We start from the raw sequence: 18,259 nt of genomic DNA on the forward strand, positions 1-18,259 counted from the left end.
TCGAGGTTCGAGTGTCTCGATCGTTTTTGAAGAACAAATTGAGGTTATTTGGATCGTTGGAAGTATAGATGTTAAACTGTTGGTTCTATACGCATATTTGGTCACACTTGACCGTCGAAATGAACTGTCTGACCACATACATAATGATTGAATATTTGATACCATCATGGAATGTTTATCACGGAATATTGAGTGTTGTTTATGGAATGAAGAAGGGGAATCACGGAATGTTTTATTCTTCGCATATAATCGGTGTTTACGCGTGTTTAGTGTATGTTTTTACTGGTTAATTTTTTATGAAAAAAAAAAGAGGAAAGCATAAAGTACGGATGTATGAATCTCTATGTTGACCTGGAGTTCTAGGAAATATTTTTAATGACTCAGGTGACTTGCGACCGGATTCCAAGAACTTCAACAAAGTGGAGAGCAAGGAAAAAAAATATCACGTTGACAGTCGATCAGAGAGCTGAAAGCTCATTAAGCGGACGTTGTAATAATACGAATCATCAAATCGTGTATTCGCGATCGAACAAACATCGCCTCTAGTGCATACATCGGTGTATCGCGCATTTGTTTGCACAAACGCTCGAGTAACGTTACCCCAGCGAGTGTAACGACCGTTATTTAATAACGGATTTTCAACGACCGTCGAATTCTGCAATGTTAGCCGCAGATGCGCGGTTTCGTGTTACGATACTTGCTCCTACAACTGCGCAACGATTTTTTGGACTATTTTCTTTTTTTTTTTTTATCCTAGTGTGTTTACCTTCCGGTGCAAAAACACACTCCGATCGAGGAGAATTTTCGTCACAAGGGCAGTCCAAGTTGCTCAAAGGAAAATCGAGTTAAAATTGGATCGGTGGTGTCATGAACACGCACGGTGGCTTAAATATTGCCCCCGACGAACAATGTGTATCCATTCGAAACAACCAGAGCCGCGAGAAAATCGATACAACGCAAAATGGCAACGCACGCGACACGTTTTTCGTCTCTTTTGTTCAGCGCACTGTCGCGTTCCGCGAATTCTGAGCACCCGTTTGATCGTCCAACGAAATTGTCGTTCCGCTCTCGTGCATCGTTGCGCTGGTATTAACGCAAAACAATTTCGGGCGGTCCCCTCGACGAGCCTATCGGCGAAACGACCAGACGGAGAAACCGGAAACGGTTCTGCGCGTGTGCGTCAATTTCGTCGAATAGCTCGAGAGGCGGAACGAAACATTTTCTGAGAAATCGGGACGAGGACCGCGTTTATCGTTTTGAAATTGTGCGCTTTTTTTTTGTTTCACGCCAAGGGAGATGCCTCTCAGCGTGGTAGTGGTGCGTTCACGAATCTCTTTTTTGGTCGGTTCTTTGTTTGAAATTTTCGTATCGGTCAACCGTGTTTCGAATTCGAGGAACGAAAGGAAAAAAAAGAATTTCTGGATCTGCTTTGTAGCGTTGTACTCACGATTTCGGCGATTCGACAGCTGTTGAAAGAAGAAGCTCGCAAACGGGTACTCAGTTTTATGGTATTAAAACCAAAGAAACTTGGGTTTCTCGGACAGCTGCGCACCTCGTGTGCTGCAGCCTTCACCGAGAAACGGTCGTAATTGCGGACTAAGGCTAGCTCCGAAATCTCTAGAACCATATCTCGTGTCTAGGGGTGAAAGTCAGCGACGTTCTGCTCGTAAAAAATTACTACACGATTCTGCACTCGTATTTCCACTGCCGTTTTGTCGGATACATCGATAGTAGTCGTCGGTAGGAATGTATTGTTTAGTTCAATTTGATAACGTGGCCAAAAGAAGAGAGTTTGAATGAAACTTACCGCAAAGTCTTGAGGAAGTCATAGAAAATCGCAGAACTCGTATAGAATCTCTCAATGAATAGTAGAACTCGTATAAAATTTCTCAATGAATAGTAGAACTCGTATAGAATCTCTCAATGGATAGTAGAACTCGTATAGAATTTCTCAACGAATAGTAGAACTCATATAGAATCTAGATGTCGTATAGAAATCATATGAAATAGTAGTGCTCACATAGAATCCCTCAATGAGTAGTAGAACTTGTATGGAATGGCTTAGTGAATAATAGAACTCATATAGAATATCGCAGTGAATAGTAGAACTTGTACAGAATCTTTCACCGAATCGTAGAATTCAACTACCGAAGTACTGCTTTACAATCCGTGTCACTGTAAATCTACATAATGACGTAAATATACACTATAAATACTCGACACGTCTCTCTCTCTCTCTCTCTCTCTCTCTCTCTCTCTCTCTCTCTCTCTCTCTCTCTCTCTCTCTCTCTCTCTCTCTCTCTCTCTCTCTCTCTCTCTCTCTCTCATACACGCACACACACAGCATTAATTTACCGTGAGGACGCGATCATTTGCAAGAAGAATTATAGAAAACATAAGAACACAGATCGTAACAAAATCAATTGTACGCGCCTCCGACGTTCGACTCAACGAGTCGGGGATCGAAGTTTGACCTTCAACGCGCCATTTAATATTTTTTCCCTCGACTGATATTATTTTGCACACTATTGTTACCCCTTGTTCGCCGATATTAAACTGAATCGATCCGTTCGCGAAAAAGGGACAGTTCATTTTCGAGAAAAGAAAAGCGTGACGTCGTCGTCGTCACACGTTTTATGTATCGTGTCGAAGCTTCTTGCTCGTCCACGATGGTTAACAAGCTTAGTTTAAACACTCGTTAGAGCGCCTTGATCGTTGTTTCGAGCAACCAGCTGGGTCCGGAGCCGGCTCCTCCACCTCCTCCGCCTCTACCGCCTCCCCAGTAAGAAGAGACGTTCGTGGCTGAAAGCAGCTTATACCCACGAAACGAGTACGTGGTTTGCGACGTAACGAATTTCATTACATAGTTTAAGGCGTGCCAGATAATATTTCTATGGAAACACCGCTCCTTGTTCCCAGAAGTGATCGTACCGAGTGTAAACCACCGCGCTGTATCGTCTCGTTTGAACCGAGACGTGGACGCAACGTTTTCGAATCGCAGTTATTAAGAAGATCTAGTGGCTGCTTCCGTTAGGAAGTTTCAACGCGATTCGTAGAATAGTAATTTAAACTATCATGGCAGCGAATCGTTACCCCAACTTTGCGCCCGCGTTCTCGTTTAATTAATGTACCCTTTGCCTGGACGCTTCCCAGAAGGCGCGTAACGTCCCGGACGAGATAAAAAGTTTAATTTCTCGCGCGAAAATGTGTGTACGGACACCCGAAGGAAGGAGAGATAATAAATTTTGCTAGTTTTTGGGCGTAGACTATCGAGAGTGTTAACGCGTCGAAACAAATAAAACATTCAGGGACAATTTCTTTTTTCCATTTTCTCTAAAAGGCTGCCGGTCTCGAAGGAAGTATTGATCGCTCGGAGCAACCGGAAAATTGCCGGCATTAATCTCTAAACCTTTAATTAGAGAGGCTGGTGACAAACGTGGGAAATTTTTATCCAAAATATCTCTCTGTTCAGGCGTCCTCTACTGTGCTTAATTTTTCCACGATATTTCATTTTTGTTTTTCTCCCTCCTGGCAACGGATTCTTTTCGACGATGGAGCACTCTCTGCCTCCTTAAAAGGACACTTAAAGACCCCGCGCATTTACCGTAGATTTTCCTCTCGGCCCACCTTTAAACGTATTTTCGTGGTAAAATACTTCCCGTGGAAATCATATCGTCCTCCCGGATGTAAGCTCCTCGAGAGTGTCGACTCGTTTCATTTTTCACACCGACACCGGTTTCTCTTCGTTTAGCCGAGTTTATTGGACGCTTCGAAACCGCGATACACACCAACGGTGTACCTTCTCGCGCGAAATTAAACAAAATTTCACCCCCTCTTCGTTGGTTAAATTCTTTCTCGCCGTGTGAGGCGAGGAAAGAAAGATGCGTTTAGACTAGTGTTGTGTAGCGAAAAAATTGTTGATTCAACCAACCGTGAAGAAGAAACAATAAAAAGGATACGAAATTTATTCACTATAGATTATTCTTCCTTTTCTTTCCAAATTATGTTCAATTCACCATTTTTTATTCCATTTTTTTCTTTGGATGTTTCTTCAATTTGCCAACTTTTATTAAATTTTCTCCAAGTCAAATTAAATCTCTTCTTTTTTTCAAATTTTCTCCAAGTCGAATTCTATCTCTTCCTTTGTTAAAATTTTCTACAACTCGACATCTTTTTCATCTTGCGCGCCTTTTTTTCATTTAGGAAGTCTCACGTCGTACAGATTGGACGAGACTCGACCTTTCTTCGTCCAATGATTTTTTTCTCAGTCGGTTCTCAGTCATCATCAACGATTTCGCCGCTGTAGGACACTAGTTAGTTCGCAGCCTTGCAAGGTTGCATTTCTGTTGCCGAAATCGTACAACACGACCGGCAGGCAACTACCCGTGCCTCGAATTTACGCGTTGCTCCGGTTTGTTTGCGAAGACTGGAATCCAATAACCGTGAGAGCAGATTGTACCGTAGCGGCCCCGAGTCTACTAAAGAGTACGAACTTTGCGATTCTTTGCCGAGTCCACTAAAGAAAATACTTTAGGAAACTCGCAGAGACTCGTTAGAAGCAGGAACGTTGTCTCGGTTCGCGGAAGCAGCGATGTGAATTTCAGAAATCGAGGAACGTCGATCGAAAAAAGTGGGTTGGAGAAGGGTTAGACGCCTCTGAGCCCGGCGTATCGACAGGCCGAGTTACTGGCATTTCGAATCGATTCCCCTTGTCGAAGCAGAATCGACTCCCACGGCGGCGTGGTTCACGCGACGACGTCCTTGACAAAACGAGTCCGCGATCTCGATCAGGCTCTGCGAAACGAAATTTCTCGAGAGCTACGGAAGCGTTATTCTACTCTCGACCCGGTGGTATTAATTTCGAAAAATCGACAAACACGATCGACTTCTCTCACTATCTGTGTGTGTGTGTCCGTAACCACCGGTCGAGATCACACGGCCAATCCCTTGAGAATGTTATCGTGGCCGAGCTCGAAGGAATATTCGACCCATTTCTCGGAAGAATTTTATTACCTTTCTCCGGGAACTGGGACGCTGTTTGAACTACACTTTTCCGCTCGTCACACTCTAACCATCTGTTCCGTGAAAGAGCACGATGACTCGGGAGCGAAGGGGTTATTTTTTTCAAAACGTACAAGCTCCTACGAAGCGTTCCAAAGGACCTGGGTTCTCGAGAGTCGTAGATATTAGCGGTCTTCTGGTGTTCGACGAGGTTAACGCTAACCGAGAAGTTCACGGTGGGTGCCTCGAGGAACACGTAGAGCAAACTAGATAGTTTCGTTGGCCTCGGTTCAACAACAGGGTTACCTCCGATACTTCGCCATCGAGCTAAACCGATTTCGCTCGAATTTACTTTCCAACCGCTAATACGGAAGGTTGGTGGATAGGAGGAGGGAGAGAGGGTAACTTACCAGAAACCGTGGGAGTTTCCGTGAAGAAGAGAAGGTAAAGGTAAGTTACCGGCAACCGTGGGAATTATCCCCTTTCTCGGGGAATTTCTCGAAAATACGCGATCGCGTGAAAAAGAAATTTTTCTCCAAGGAGGGAGTCTTGATCAGCGTGTCTGATGATGTATGCTCGATTTGAAGCGGAAGGAGTGGGGGTTGCGTAAAGCAGTGAGCCTCATTGCTTTGCGCCGTGCAGTTGAGTGGGCGACGTCATAACGCCTACTCGTGTGTACACTGCTGAAGGAGTGGGGTTATGTCGTCGCGGCGGGCCTTGTTGTTTCGCGCGGGTAGCGGAGTAGGGGTTGTCGTAGCGCGCACCCGTGTGTCCACTGCTGAACGAGTGGGGGTAGGTCGACGGGGTGGGCCTCGTTGCCTCGAGCGCAGCGAAGTGGGCGACGTCGTAACGTAAACTCGTGCATTGTCGACTAGAAGAGGGGGGTCACACGTAACTTGACTCCCCCACTTCTTCGACTCAATTTTCAGCGTATGTTCCACACTGCGATCTTGATTGTTCCTTTCGCGCTGTTTCGAGATCCACACCGGGACAGATTTTCCGCTCGGTTGAATAAAGGGGTAAGTTTTGCTCCACAAACGTGCAACATTCTCGTATCACGTGTCTGGCAACCCGCACACGTGCGTCTGCGTCGAAGAAATCCCTATCCGGCGGGACACGAGCACCTTCCAAGCTAACGTTGGCGAACCATGGCCCAGGGATCCTTCTGATTTCCATATTGTAATTAATTTCTCATTTACCCGGCGCACCGCATTAATTATATGTCCCACGGCGGCGCTCCGGCCGTACATACCTAATTAGTTTAGTTTCGTCCGGGATTTATAAAGCGCATCTCTCCGACTAATCCGCCAAATCGCGAGTCGCGAACTCGCTCGCTCGCTCGCTGACTCGATTCATCGGCGGTCGTGTCACGTACTTCCTCTTCGTTCATCGTTGCTCGATGCTCCAGTCGGTGTTCTCGGATTGAATTCGACCACGGTCATTAGAACTGTTTCGGGCCAGGTCGAGGCTCTTACGGAATCTCGGATACGAAAATCGTGACACCTTCGAAAAGTTTCGGAGATTTCCTTGAATTTTTATTCGTCAAGTTTCAACGTTGCTGGAGAACCTTCAACGTGATAACGTCTTTGAAAACAGTCGAAATACCATTGAAATCACTTTACGTCTGGATACAGATTCGATGTTTCCTATTTCATTTCGGATATAGATGGTTATACATTAGAAAGGTTGTAAAGTAATTTTTTCTCATTTATTTCAAACCTCTGTCATATTTATTTCAGTATTTGTGCGTACATTACGCGTATCTACTTTTCATAAGGTACGTTTGTTTCATTCTTATTATTTTTCCTTTCCATTTAGAAGATTCAGAGATTGTATTCTTCCTGGAAAGAAAAGAGACAACACTCCTCGATGCCTGACTCCGCTAATATCGCTTCTACCCCAGTTTAATTTTTAATACACTTCGAATTAGTTTCTTTCCACAATTGTCCTATTAGCAGTGTCGAGCTACGTGATTTAAAGTCCTTTTATCGTTATATTTGTACTTTGAACTGGTAGCAATGTTGACGCAAGTGGTCTTCTCTAATTCTCTCAGTCATTATATTTGACTAAATATGCAATCCTGTGCTCTCAATTTTGTACTTATTTGCTCCTCCATCAATTACAAGCTACAGAATGTAGCGTAGCTACAAAATCTAACAAGATCACTCCCAGAGTTCTTCCTTGGCAGTTTCTTGTTAACCATCTACCTTTGCAGACCTTTGCATCCAGTTCACTCGCTCGAGAGTCATCTATCATGGTTACACCTTTGCAAATTTCACATTGCATCGTGTTAAGTTATAGCTCATTGTGGTACAGTTGCTAAACGTGCGAGATCATACAAAATAACTAAAACTAAATACAGATCAATTACATGTTTAATCATGAGATGATATATTGACAGTCTCGCCGTGCAGTGCGTACAGAGTTATTTGAATGTTTCATTGTGGGTTGAAAAATATTCCACCATGGATCGTCATTGTACCGAAAAGGAGAGAAATAAATATAATTTCTGAACTATGCTCCAAAGAGTCAACAGTATCATTGTGCATTCTGTGCAGTATACTGTACCTCTTTATTAATGTTCACACTCGTCGATCATTACATTAAACAAGATCCGAGCCAATGGATCTGGATCCTACCGAGTTGCACTTTGTCAAACACCACTTTTCTTCGTGCTTGCGTTTTCTTCGTGGAAAGTGCACGTCGAATAGCTTTTCGAGTGTTGGTGTGCAATTTTAACTTCCGCGTAATTTCTTTTTCGTTCGGCTCTCTCAGTGTCGGCTCCCTAATTTTCCACAGAGGCGGGGTGCGTATCGGAAAAAGTTCCACGACGAGTTCCTACCCAACTCTCCCCCGAATCTAATCTCGGTGTACATATCCATTATACATTAATTTTGATATTCTCGGGACTGCACGGCAAAATGAATTAGAGAAAAACTTTTCCCGCGGCAATTTGCGCGAGTAGTTTCTCTATTTTCCAGCTACCTGGCCCCGGCACCTCGTTTGCACAACATGACAAGGGAAAGGGAGCACTCTCCATGTTCACGCAGACATTTAAACGAATTGTTCTCCCTTGTACACGGGAACACGACGCGCGTAACGGGAAATGTCATTATTTCGATGTTCTTTACGAAATTTGAGACTCCTTCGTTTGGATTTGTCTTGTCTCTCGAGAAGAGGAATTTATGTAATTGATACGGAAGAATGAAAACTTTGGTGTACACGAGAACGATAAGTATTCGTCTTGTCCTTCGAGAAGAAAAATCTATAAAATCAACGGGGAAGAATGAAAAGTCTCTGATGTACACGAGAATTCATAGTACAATGTATGGGAAGTAACTGTGGAACGATGTAGTCTTCGTAGGATTGAGAATCGATTGTTCAAATTTATCTCGTTCCTTCTTACTCGAGAAAGAGGTTAAATTCGTGCGAGTTAACTGTAATAACAATGTTACGAGCGACTCGTATTATACGTAATAAGTATTAAATATTTCGAATTTAATTACATTGTTCGTATACATATTGCTTACGTGAAGCATTAAATATTTGTAATTTAATGTCATTTATAATTATAATTGTATTTAATAATTATGTAATTTAATGGTACGATTAATTTAATAGTTTGCTAATGACCTTTCGAGTTGTATAATCGTAGGAAATTGGTTAAAAGAATAGTTGCGATATAAATTTCGAGTAGCTGTTGAAAAAGTTGAGAAATTCGCAAGAATTATCCGCGACAATAAAAAAGTCTATTAATTGAATACAATGTTCGTTAAAATTTCAACGACTACGGTAATAGAGTCGATTGACAATAAAGAATATCGGTTCGAAATGAAGTTCGTCGCGAGTAATATATTTGCAGTTACAGTTGTTTATTAATATTACAGACAAGAACAATACTCACTTGGATGTTCGGGCTCAGCGTTGTTCCCATCTTCTTGAGTAAAAGTAGTTTTTCTCGACTGTGCGCTGGCAAAGGTCGATACCTCGATGCACGTCACTGCGATCAATATCCAGAGCATACTGACGAGCGTCTCTTGATAATTTCACCCTCAAACCATCCTAACGACGTTTACGTCTTGTTCTCCGAGCAAGGGTCGCTGAATTCCCAATCTCCTTTCTCTGTTAACAGAACGCGCCAAGGTTAATCCAAAGACCGTATAACGCGTTTACCGCGATCTTCAAAAGAGCTCGAACGAGAACGATTTAACTCGATTTATCAACTGTAGTCGCTCGCTGGTAACGAACACCGAAGAAAAGAAACCGTGGGGGATACTAATTGGGGGAGGAAATTGTTCGCATAAGAGAATTCTCGCATAATGGACGGAGTGATCGACGCTCGATTTTATTCAATGATCGAATCGAAATGAAATGGTACAATTTGTTCCTGAATGACTTTCTACGTAGAATACAAAAGCAGTAAGAAAAGGTAAAAATAAAGTACTTTTCAATAGAATTGGTGTAATGTAATAGGAAATATACTTTTCACTTAATGGAACGTTCGCGGTAGAAAATGTTTGTTTAAATGAACCCTCACGAGAGAAAATGTTTGTTCAATAGAACGTTCACGAAAGAAAATATTTATTCAATGGAACGTTCATGAAGCACAATGTCAGTTCAGTAGTGCATTTCGTCTAATGTGTATTTATATCAAAAAAGTTCCACTGTACTTTAAAAAATTCCAACGGATTCTGCCAAGTTTGCCATCGCTTCGTAATGTCCTTTAAATGGAATTATTCACGCCACGAAGCCACTTTACACCCCACCGAATGTAGCAAATTTGATGCTGTCATTTTTTACGCGCGAAATAAATCCCCATTGGATCGCGAGTGTCCTTACTTTGCATAGTTTTCGCATTCTCGTTGTTTGTCTCGCGGTCTTTCACGACGATTCAATCGGAAACGATAAATCCAGCTATTGATAACCATACGGCTAGAAACGCTTCCGTAAATGTCGAATTATTACAAATTGCCTCGAGAAGGAGAAAAGAAGAGGGGAAAATCGAATTGAATTTCATACGGTCGGTTTAGTCGACGACTACTGTTCATCCTCGTCGTCGGAAGATTTAATCGAAGACTCTCCTCGCCTACCACCGTCCCCCCGGATCCTTATCTAATTCAGGCCCTCACGGTCTCCTTTGGCTTCTTCACGGTGAGGACGAGAAAAACACGAACAGTGGCTCGTTCATTGGTCCGAAACTACGAGCGACGCGTTTTTCCAATGTTTGTCGTTTTATACAGGTGGCCAGCTAACCACACCGATTACAGAATTTTATGCGAGCTTCTTCCGGAAAGCTGAATCGAGTTTCGTTAACTTTCACGCAACGTAGCGTTTCCTCTTGCTTAACGGTTAGCTTGCTCCGTCTATCAAAATCGCATTCGAAGATAATGCAACGTAATAACTTTTCACCCCGCTTTTCATCGTTTTCCTTTTCGAAGCAAATTAAATTCTTTCTCCCGAGCGTACGCCATCATGGAACGTTCACAACCGTCCGTAAGTATTAGGAAACTTATCGAGAGTGAGTCTAAAAGTGTTAGAAACTTGCCGAGGGACCCCAAGGAATATTCCCTGGTGAAAGAAGAAGCTGAGTATTGCGCGTGGGCTTGAGAGGAAATATTATGGGGTTCACCTTTGCGATGGTAAAATTGAAGTTTTTATTTTTACGTAATACTGCAGTAAGAATTTTTAGAAACAATGTAAAAAAAGTTGCACGGGGAAAATTGTATTATTTTCAAAGGTATGGTCTTTACGGTGAAAACCGTTTTTGCCTCGAAACGGGTTTTACTACTCTTTCACGAAAAATACAGTGTGTTCTAATACCTATGTGTACGAAATTTGTTTCCATATAAAACGATAGTTCAAATACTTGAAAATAATGCAGAAGAGATTACATCCAAAAAGTCGAATTGTCTACAAAAATATGACGTCTACAGTGAGAACCATATTTACTCTCAACCGGGTTTTACTTCTTGTTTGCTGAAAGTACAGGGTGTTCCAATATATGCAAACGAGGGGTATGATAGTCGTTATTAGACTTTCAAATTCGATCTGTTCTATAATGTATCGTCAACCCTACATTCTTTGAACCAAAATTTACTACAATACTTTTTCGAAAAGAATGCAAGGTGTCTCAAAGCTCATGGAATAGTAAATCTCCTTTATTCCTCGTACCGAGTGATAAAAATTTTCCACAAAAGCTACAGGGTGTTCCATCAATACCGTACGTTCAAAGATCACCTTTATAATACAAGGTGTTTCAATACTCATGAGAAGAGGTCTAATACTAATTATCGGTCTTTCTTTGTTCAATCTCTTCTAAAATATACCTTCAATTTTACAACTTTCAGAGGAGAAATATAAAACATACAAATAAAAGTGCGCATAAAAATTTGGATGTGCCAATATCTACGGAGAGTATTATACGAGCCTCGAGATTTCTGTATGGATCGTTACTGCGCACGCGTTCTCCCCTGGAGCGATGATCGCGCGAGTTTGGCCACGCAGTATGTAACATCGGATGCTACGAACGACGCCCGACCACGCGATCGAGATACAAACTTACGTAAACCGTATTTCGGTTAGCGAACGAGTAACCGCGAAACCCTAGGATCGACGATTTATGGAAGCCGCGAAAGAAACGAGCACAGGGCCTGGATTTCGGTCCCGCGGGATCGAAATTATCGAGCGAATACGGTTCCAGGGACATTACCCTGGAACACGGTTCACCGTATACGACACTTTGTAAGTACTTTCTGTTCGTGCATTCGCGTCTTTTCACGGGGTGCTTCGAGGAGACATTGAGGAAAGTTACGGATAGTATTGGTACCATTGAACGGAAAGGAGAGTTGTCTTTTCGATGCGTTCCACATCCGACACATGGAGTTACTTCACTCCACTTCCGAGTCGAACCAAACTATCCTATTCTAGATACGTGACCGAGAACTGTCCACGAGAAATGCATGCTCGGCGAAACGGGAGGACTTTATTATCCGCGTGAACCTTAAACCGAAAGTTTCCTGACGTTTTGCAATTTTTTCCTCGGCCGTTTCTTCTCGATCGTTTTCGGAACGCGGCTAATAGGTCGTTTCCCGCCTGCCCGGTAGAGTTTCGCACGCCTTTCGAACGATCGTAACATTGAAGAAGAAGAGAGAAATTCGAGCGAGCCGAGACAATGGCCGCCGATGCTCTCGCAGGAGGTTGGAAGGACGAGATATCGAGGAGTTCGAGTCGCCTCGTCTTTTCACGAAGCTGTTAAACGGCCATTAGCGAGCTGGAACACGAAGGAGTCCCTGACGTCTCCGAGCCATCAGATTTCTAAAGGTTCGACGACGTTTGAAGAGCATCCGAGAAACGATCGACGAGGATCGAACGTCTTTGAGACGATGCAAAGTGTTTCAGTATGCGGGCGTTCGGGAGAAAAATTATAATTTTTGAACCATTCGAGTTTATCCGAACACTCCAATATTTTTCCAAAGAAACTTTTAACGATCGATCTGTAAAAAGTTGTTTCGTTTAAGAAACTCGAGGTAGTATTGAGTTTCCATCGAACAAAACGTTTCTCGACAAAAAGTTTCTCGTTGCTGGTTAAATAATGATCAAATTTTGCTGGAAACGTTTATTTAATAATTCAATGAAAATGAGTGGAAAATCGTTTGCAAAATCGTGGAAAATTATGATTTAGCAGACTAAAATGAAGATTCGATTCGATATTAAATATTTCATGTACCTTTGTAATTAATCGCTGAATATAAGGTCGATGTTATCGTAAAGTTTAATGTGTCCCGAATGCGTTTATGCAAAATCATTGAGGTATATTTTGGTACATTTTTTAAAAATCGATTTGAACTTTTCAAACATTGGTATCGACAAACTGGAACTATTTATCGTTATCGCGTAAAAGTTACATATTTTAAGGGTATCGTAACACCTGAATATATGTATAAATATCCAATTAAACGGACAAATTTACCATCAATAGCGTATGTTCGAGAAAAGTTTCAAAATCTGCGGTAATCTTTTTACACTCGACGATAATATTTAATGAAAATTCACACGGTATTGAAAACGAGGCATATTCATCGACACGATAATATATCCAATAGCCTTCAGATTTTTTATTTTTGTCCACTGGATCGTCCAGTGTACGACATCGATTTTCGTCGATCGAGAAGCTCCTCAAATCGCTAATAAGTCCATCGATCTCGTTCCGGGGTATACCGTGGTGAACAGCGTCGTTCTCTTCGCCTCTTCGACGATCGATCGGTTTTCTCCGACGAAATATTTCGAGTATCAAACAGGGGTGAGTGAGATGAGGGGGGGGATTACGAAAAACCTAGTGGGCGAAACGAAATAAATTCATTTTTTCCGCCTTAACGAGAGCGTCGAGGGGTCAACATTGAGTACACTTAAATTGTTCATTATACCGTGTTGGCACGAGTATTCGCAAGGATCGTGGCATTAAACTATCGATTTTCCCTGACGAGCCGAGAGAGTTAATCGGCATTTTAAATTTCAGGTCAATTGTACGCGAGTACTCCAGTGCACGACTCAACTAGTTGTTTTTAACGAAACTAGACTCTAGTGGGTTTAGAGTGCTCCATCCTCTATAAGTGCGTAGCTCGACGATGCGCGCACACATTTTATCTGTTTGCAAGGCTTTGAAAATTGCACGGCGTGGTTTTCCAAAATTTTCCAAGAAATTTTCGCGGGATTACTCCAATGCACCACTCAACTAGTTGTTTTTAACGGAACTTGGCTCTGGTGAACTAGAGTGCTCTATTCGCTATAAATGCTCCATCCGGTATAAGTGCGTGGCTTGATTGTTGCGTACACACCTTGTAACTCTTGGTGAGGTTTTTGAAAATTGCACGGTATAATTTTCCAAAGGTTTCCAAGAAATTTTCGGGAAAATACTCCCTTGCATGACTCAAATGGTTATTTCTAACGAAACTTGGCTCCAGTGGACTAGAGTGCTCTATCCGCTAGAAGTATGTGCTTTGACGGTCCGCGCACACCTTTTAACTCTTCGTGAGGCTCTAAAACTCGCATGGCGTGATTTTTCAAAAATTTCAGGAACCATTCGTGTCCTCCCTTTTCCAATTTCGACGTGATGTCGTTCTCGAAGAGAGAACCTTTCTTTTCGAAGGAATATTTGTGAAAATCTCACCGCTGTTATCGATACGAGGTATCACCGTCGATCTTAACGAAAAGCCACGTATATCCTCTGGAGCGTTGCTGGTGAGCAAGGGGGACGAATCAGAGTGTATTTTACAAGATTGTACAAGGATTCAAGGGCTTATGGCACCCAAGCAGGGAACAAAAAGTGTATAATCAACGTTCGTCCCACGGATCTGTCCTCTCGTTGTAAAATTAACTTTTGTCGTTTGCAAACATTCGACGAGTCATTCGCTGCAAATTGAATGTAAACAATTGGTTCAAGGTTGTCAACGTGAGATCACTAAATCGAAAAAGATAAGCCAAATATTCGTTATTCATTCGGTATCGAGACGAACTACCCGTTTCTATAGAAACACGGTTGTCACCGTGAACGTTGTATTTTTGTCAATAGTACAACCTTTTGAATGTGAGCTTTTTTTTATATTTACAAGTATCGTGAAAACGAAATATCTCTTCAACAGTCCGTAGTGTCTATAGGCAATCAATATTTGTTCCTTTTACGATGCAAAATATCATATGAATTTTCCACTTTCGATAAGTTTACAACAATTATAAATTCACTTTCAATTAGTGTCCTGTTACTTCCGAGGGTGTATATAATCTCTGTCTCTGTTTCGATAATCTCGAATGACACTGTAACATTTGATGAAAACAAATTAATACACAAATATAATAACATCCCTAGTTCCGTAATTTCGGTGATAATTTATAGTCGAGTGATTTTGTAGAGAAGGAAAATCGACCGGTTTTATAGATACGCTATCAACGAATCAATTCTTCCTTTTATTCAATCTATCTCAAAGAGGACCCCTCGTTGAAAGTTGGTAAACCACAAAAGTTAATTTTACCCCGAAAGGATCAATCCTAAAACCTACGTCGATTACGCTCTTCTTCTGCTATCACAAGAGTGCTACAAGTCCTTGAAGACTTTGACCCTTTTAATCCACCATCCTGTGTACCTTTCGAATGTTATTTTTTCCTCGGGAAATTCCCCTAAACGTTATCGAAAGCTACAAATCTACACGTGCACACCGAAACCCAGATATCCACGCGATTCAACGGTTGATGAACAAGTGCCACGATGATTGTCGCTTCGCGCATCACCGATTGAAACGTATTATTTTTATCGACCGACTGCGAGCAAACCTGTGCACGGTGTTCGGCGGGGTGGACGGAAAAATAGAAATAAAATCGCGCGAGCGTAATTCCCGATATTCTTTCTGTCGTGCACACTGACAAAGATTCCGTCCCTGGAGATTGATAAATGGCGACGGTTCGTCGCAGTTTCGAAATTGAACGCATGGCCCTTGAATTACATGTTCTTTCGTTAATATGTGACAGTTAATCACGCGTTTCCCCTGCAAGGGCGATCGACACGTGTCTGTTTCAGCGTGAGAATAAAAGAAGAAGAAGAAAAATAATAAACCTAATACAAGAAGACTCTTGAATACAACCTGAAGCAATTCGTGGAAATGTCCCTGAGAAAACACTCGAAGGATCGTCGATGCATCCCGTGTCTTCCACGGTTCCGTGTAAACGCGGAAACCTTTCATTTTCCGTCTCCTCGGGGCGCAGCGGAAAAGTATTATTACATCCACTTCTCTTTCGCGATAACTTTGCACAGAGATGGAACCTAGTAGTTGCTGGGAACCGTGCCACGGATAACGCAAAACTTACTCGAGTTTCAATGGTGGTGAACGTGGGAAAATAACGCAAACGAGAAGGAAACCGGAAGTTCTCGCCGCAGTGAAAGTGTTTTTGACCCAAGTTTCCGGTCCCCGCTATAGTAAAAAAATTTGAGGGGAAAAATTCTACCAGTTTCTCGTTCTATTGTTCGAACTCTTCGGATAAAGTCTGACGCAATTCACGTCCTCCATTTTGCTACAAAAATTGTCTAAAACCTGATGCAGTTCACGCCGTCCATTTGCTCTAAAAATTGTCTAAACCTAACGCAGTTGGCCCTGCACATTTTGCTAAAGACATTGTCTAAAACTTGAAGCAGTTCACATATTCTATTTTGCTAAAAATTTTTGTAAAATCTAACGCGGTTCACCCTCTACATTTTGCAAAGAGGTTGTTTAAGACCTGACGCGGTTCACCCTGTAAATTTTGTTTAAAAAATGGAGTAAAAGTTGACGCACTTCACTTCGTCCATTTTGTTAAAAAAATCGGGTAGAGCCTAACGCAGTTCACGTCGTGCGGTGGTTGAACATCACGTCGAATGGATTCGATATCACGGAATTGACAGGAGTCGGAGGTAGATTATCAGCGGATGACTCCCGATGAAATTGACGGGGATCGCGTTACCTGTGTCGCGACGATCGCCAGTAAGTCCCGTGACCGATCGCCGTGTTCTCCGCAACCGAGCGAGACGGTTCTCACGCTTTCCGCGTCATCGGTCGCGTAGCACCCGTTCGGGGTGAGATCAGTTCCGGGCTTGAATTACACTGTGAACACGTGGCGTGGCCGTGGGCGTCTTGTCATCGGTGTGGACGCCCCGCGCCGCGAACTCACTCGACTCCCGCCTCGATAAACATCTCTATTCCGCACTGTTCTCGAGTTCCGTGCGCGTTCTCGCGCACCACTACTTCCATCGATCGTCGTTCCACGACGATCGTGCACCACGATACCCCGTCACCTTGCACGCGCCGCCCGTGTACGCGATCTCGGCGAAGACCGCTCACTGTATCCGGGGGACGCGATGGGTAAACACACGGGGTGGTGGAAAATTAATGGTATACTTATTTCACTGAACGCGATGTATCTTCGCCGGTTGCTCGACGCGAGGATCTTCGCGACGCGTTTGCACTCACGACCTTTCGTTGCTCGATCGTATAAACATCGAGGGAATCGCGTACCGAAGCATCGAAACCTCCCTCGCAACGAACGAAGCGCGCGCGCCGAGCTCCGCGATGTCACTGGATGCTGCCGATGAACTTTCGCGCACGGATACCATCCTCCGCTACCAACCTGCGCCTCCAACCCTCGACCCACTCCCCCTCCCGGCGCACCACACCGCGCCTCACCACACCGCGCGCGACCGAATCTCTCTCTACCTAGACCGAACCCCCGCCCGCTTGCGCACCCGACTCAACGACACCCGTGCTTCGCGAGAGCTCGATAATCTTCGTGCGAGCTCGCAAGCTTCGCTCCGCTGGACGTACCAGCAAACCGGTGGAGCACAAGAGATGCAAGCAAGACGGAAGCCGGACGGTACCAACGTGGACTGGAAGGGGTGGGGAAGTTATGAAAACGTGCTTCTCCGTTCGCGGTTCCGGTCGACCGGGCCCAAGAAGCACGCGATACAGTGGCTCTGAATAGTATTCGTACGCTACATCATCAGGAAAATCTTACCTGTAGAACTGAGTTTTGCGAATGTGTGCATTTGCAGTAAATTGTCCACTGGAAATTTCTTCGAGACGCTAACATCGAGTCTCGAAGCTTCCAATGAGCTCTAGTATCCGAACTCTATTTCGCACTGTTGTAAACTTCTATTTGGAAAGTCGGACCGTGGAGGCTGATTCCAGACGATTTCAAATATTTCCCAAGTTGTAGGTCAGCGTAGTTAGCACACAATGTATTGGTACTGTTTTGATTTATTGTAGGTATACCCACTTGGTTGCCATGAAGTCGGTATTAACGAGACGTGGAGGGATGAATTCGATACCCCTTTTTCGCTCGGTAATTAACCGGTGAGTATCGATTACATCCACCTGGTCATCGAAATTAATCGAGCCACGAATTAGACACGGGACAACTTCGCTCGGCTGATGTCTTAGAGAAGGGAGCTTCGAGTCGCACTTAGGCGATTAATCCGCGCTGGAAGTTATGCAATCCCTCGAGCCATGCATCGAGTCGACACCTGTGTCCTCGTTGACTTCGGAGGGAATTTGGAATCGATGGAGACTATTGCGAGTAGATCCAGGGGAGTAGATTTTTTTTCTTTGCGATCCAAAGCTTTTGGTTTTTGTTTACTAACAGGATGTGCAAGAGCTCTTTGAGGGTGCATATGGGTTTTTGTCCCTTGGTTAAGTACCACGTCACCTTGGGAATTGGAAAGGAGTGTCTGTTTCTTTATTAA

At 43.3% G+C, this 18,259-nt stretch overlaps 1 protein-coding gene across 3 annotated transcripts in view; it reads right to left on the reverse strand.

Annotated features, from left to right (window-relative positions):
• Window positions 1-17,042, reverse strand: part of LOC143145197 (nephrin) — a 179,419-nt gene extending 162,377 nt beyond the window's left edge. For all 3 annotated transcript variants that reach the window (XM_076308345.1, XM_076308344.1, XM_076308346.1), the window contains exons 1-2: window positions 16,486-17,042; window positions 8,906-9,123 (exon numbers count right to left, since the gene is read on the reverse strand). In XM_076308345.1, the coding sequence (XP_076164460.1) occupies window positions 8,906-9,023 (118 nt within the window). In that variant the 5' untranslated portion in view covers window positions 9,024-9,123; window positions 16,486-17,042. The remainder of the gene's footprint in view (window positions 1-8,905; window positions 9,124-16,485) is intronic.
• Window positions 17,043-18,259: the final 1,217 nt, after the last annotated feature.

The sequence above is a fragment of the Ptiloglossa arizonensis genome, chromosome 4 (assembly GCF_051014685.1).
Source record: "Ptiloglossa arizonensis isolate GNS036 chromosome 4, iyPtiAriz1_principal, whole genome shotgun sequence".
In the NCBI taxonomy this organism is placed as follows: domain Eukaryota; kingdom Metazoa; phylum Arthropoda; class Insecta; order Hymenoptera; family Colletidae; genus Ptiloglossa; species Ptiloglossa arizonensis.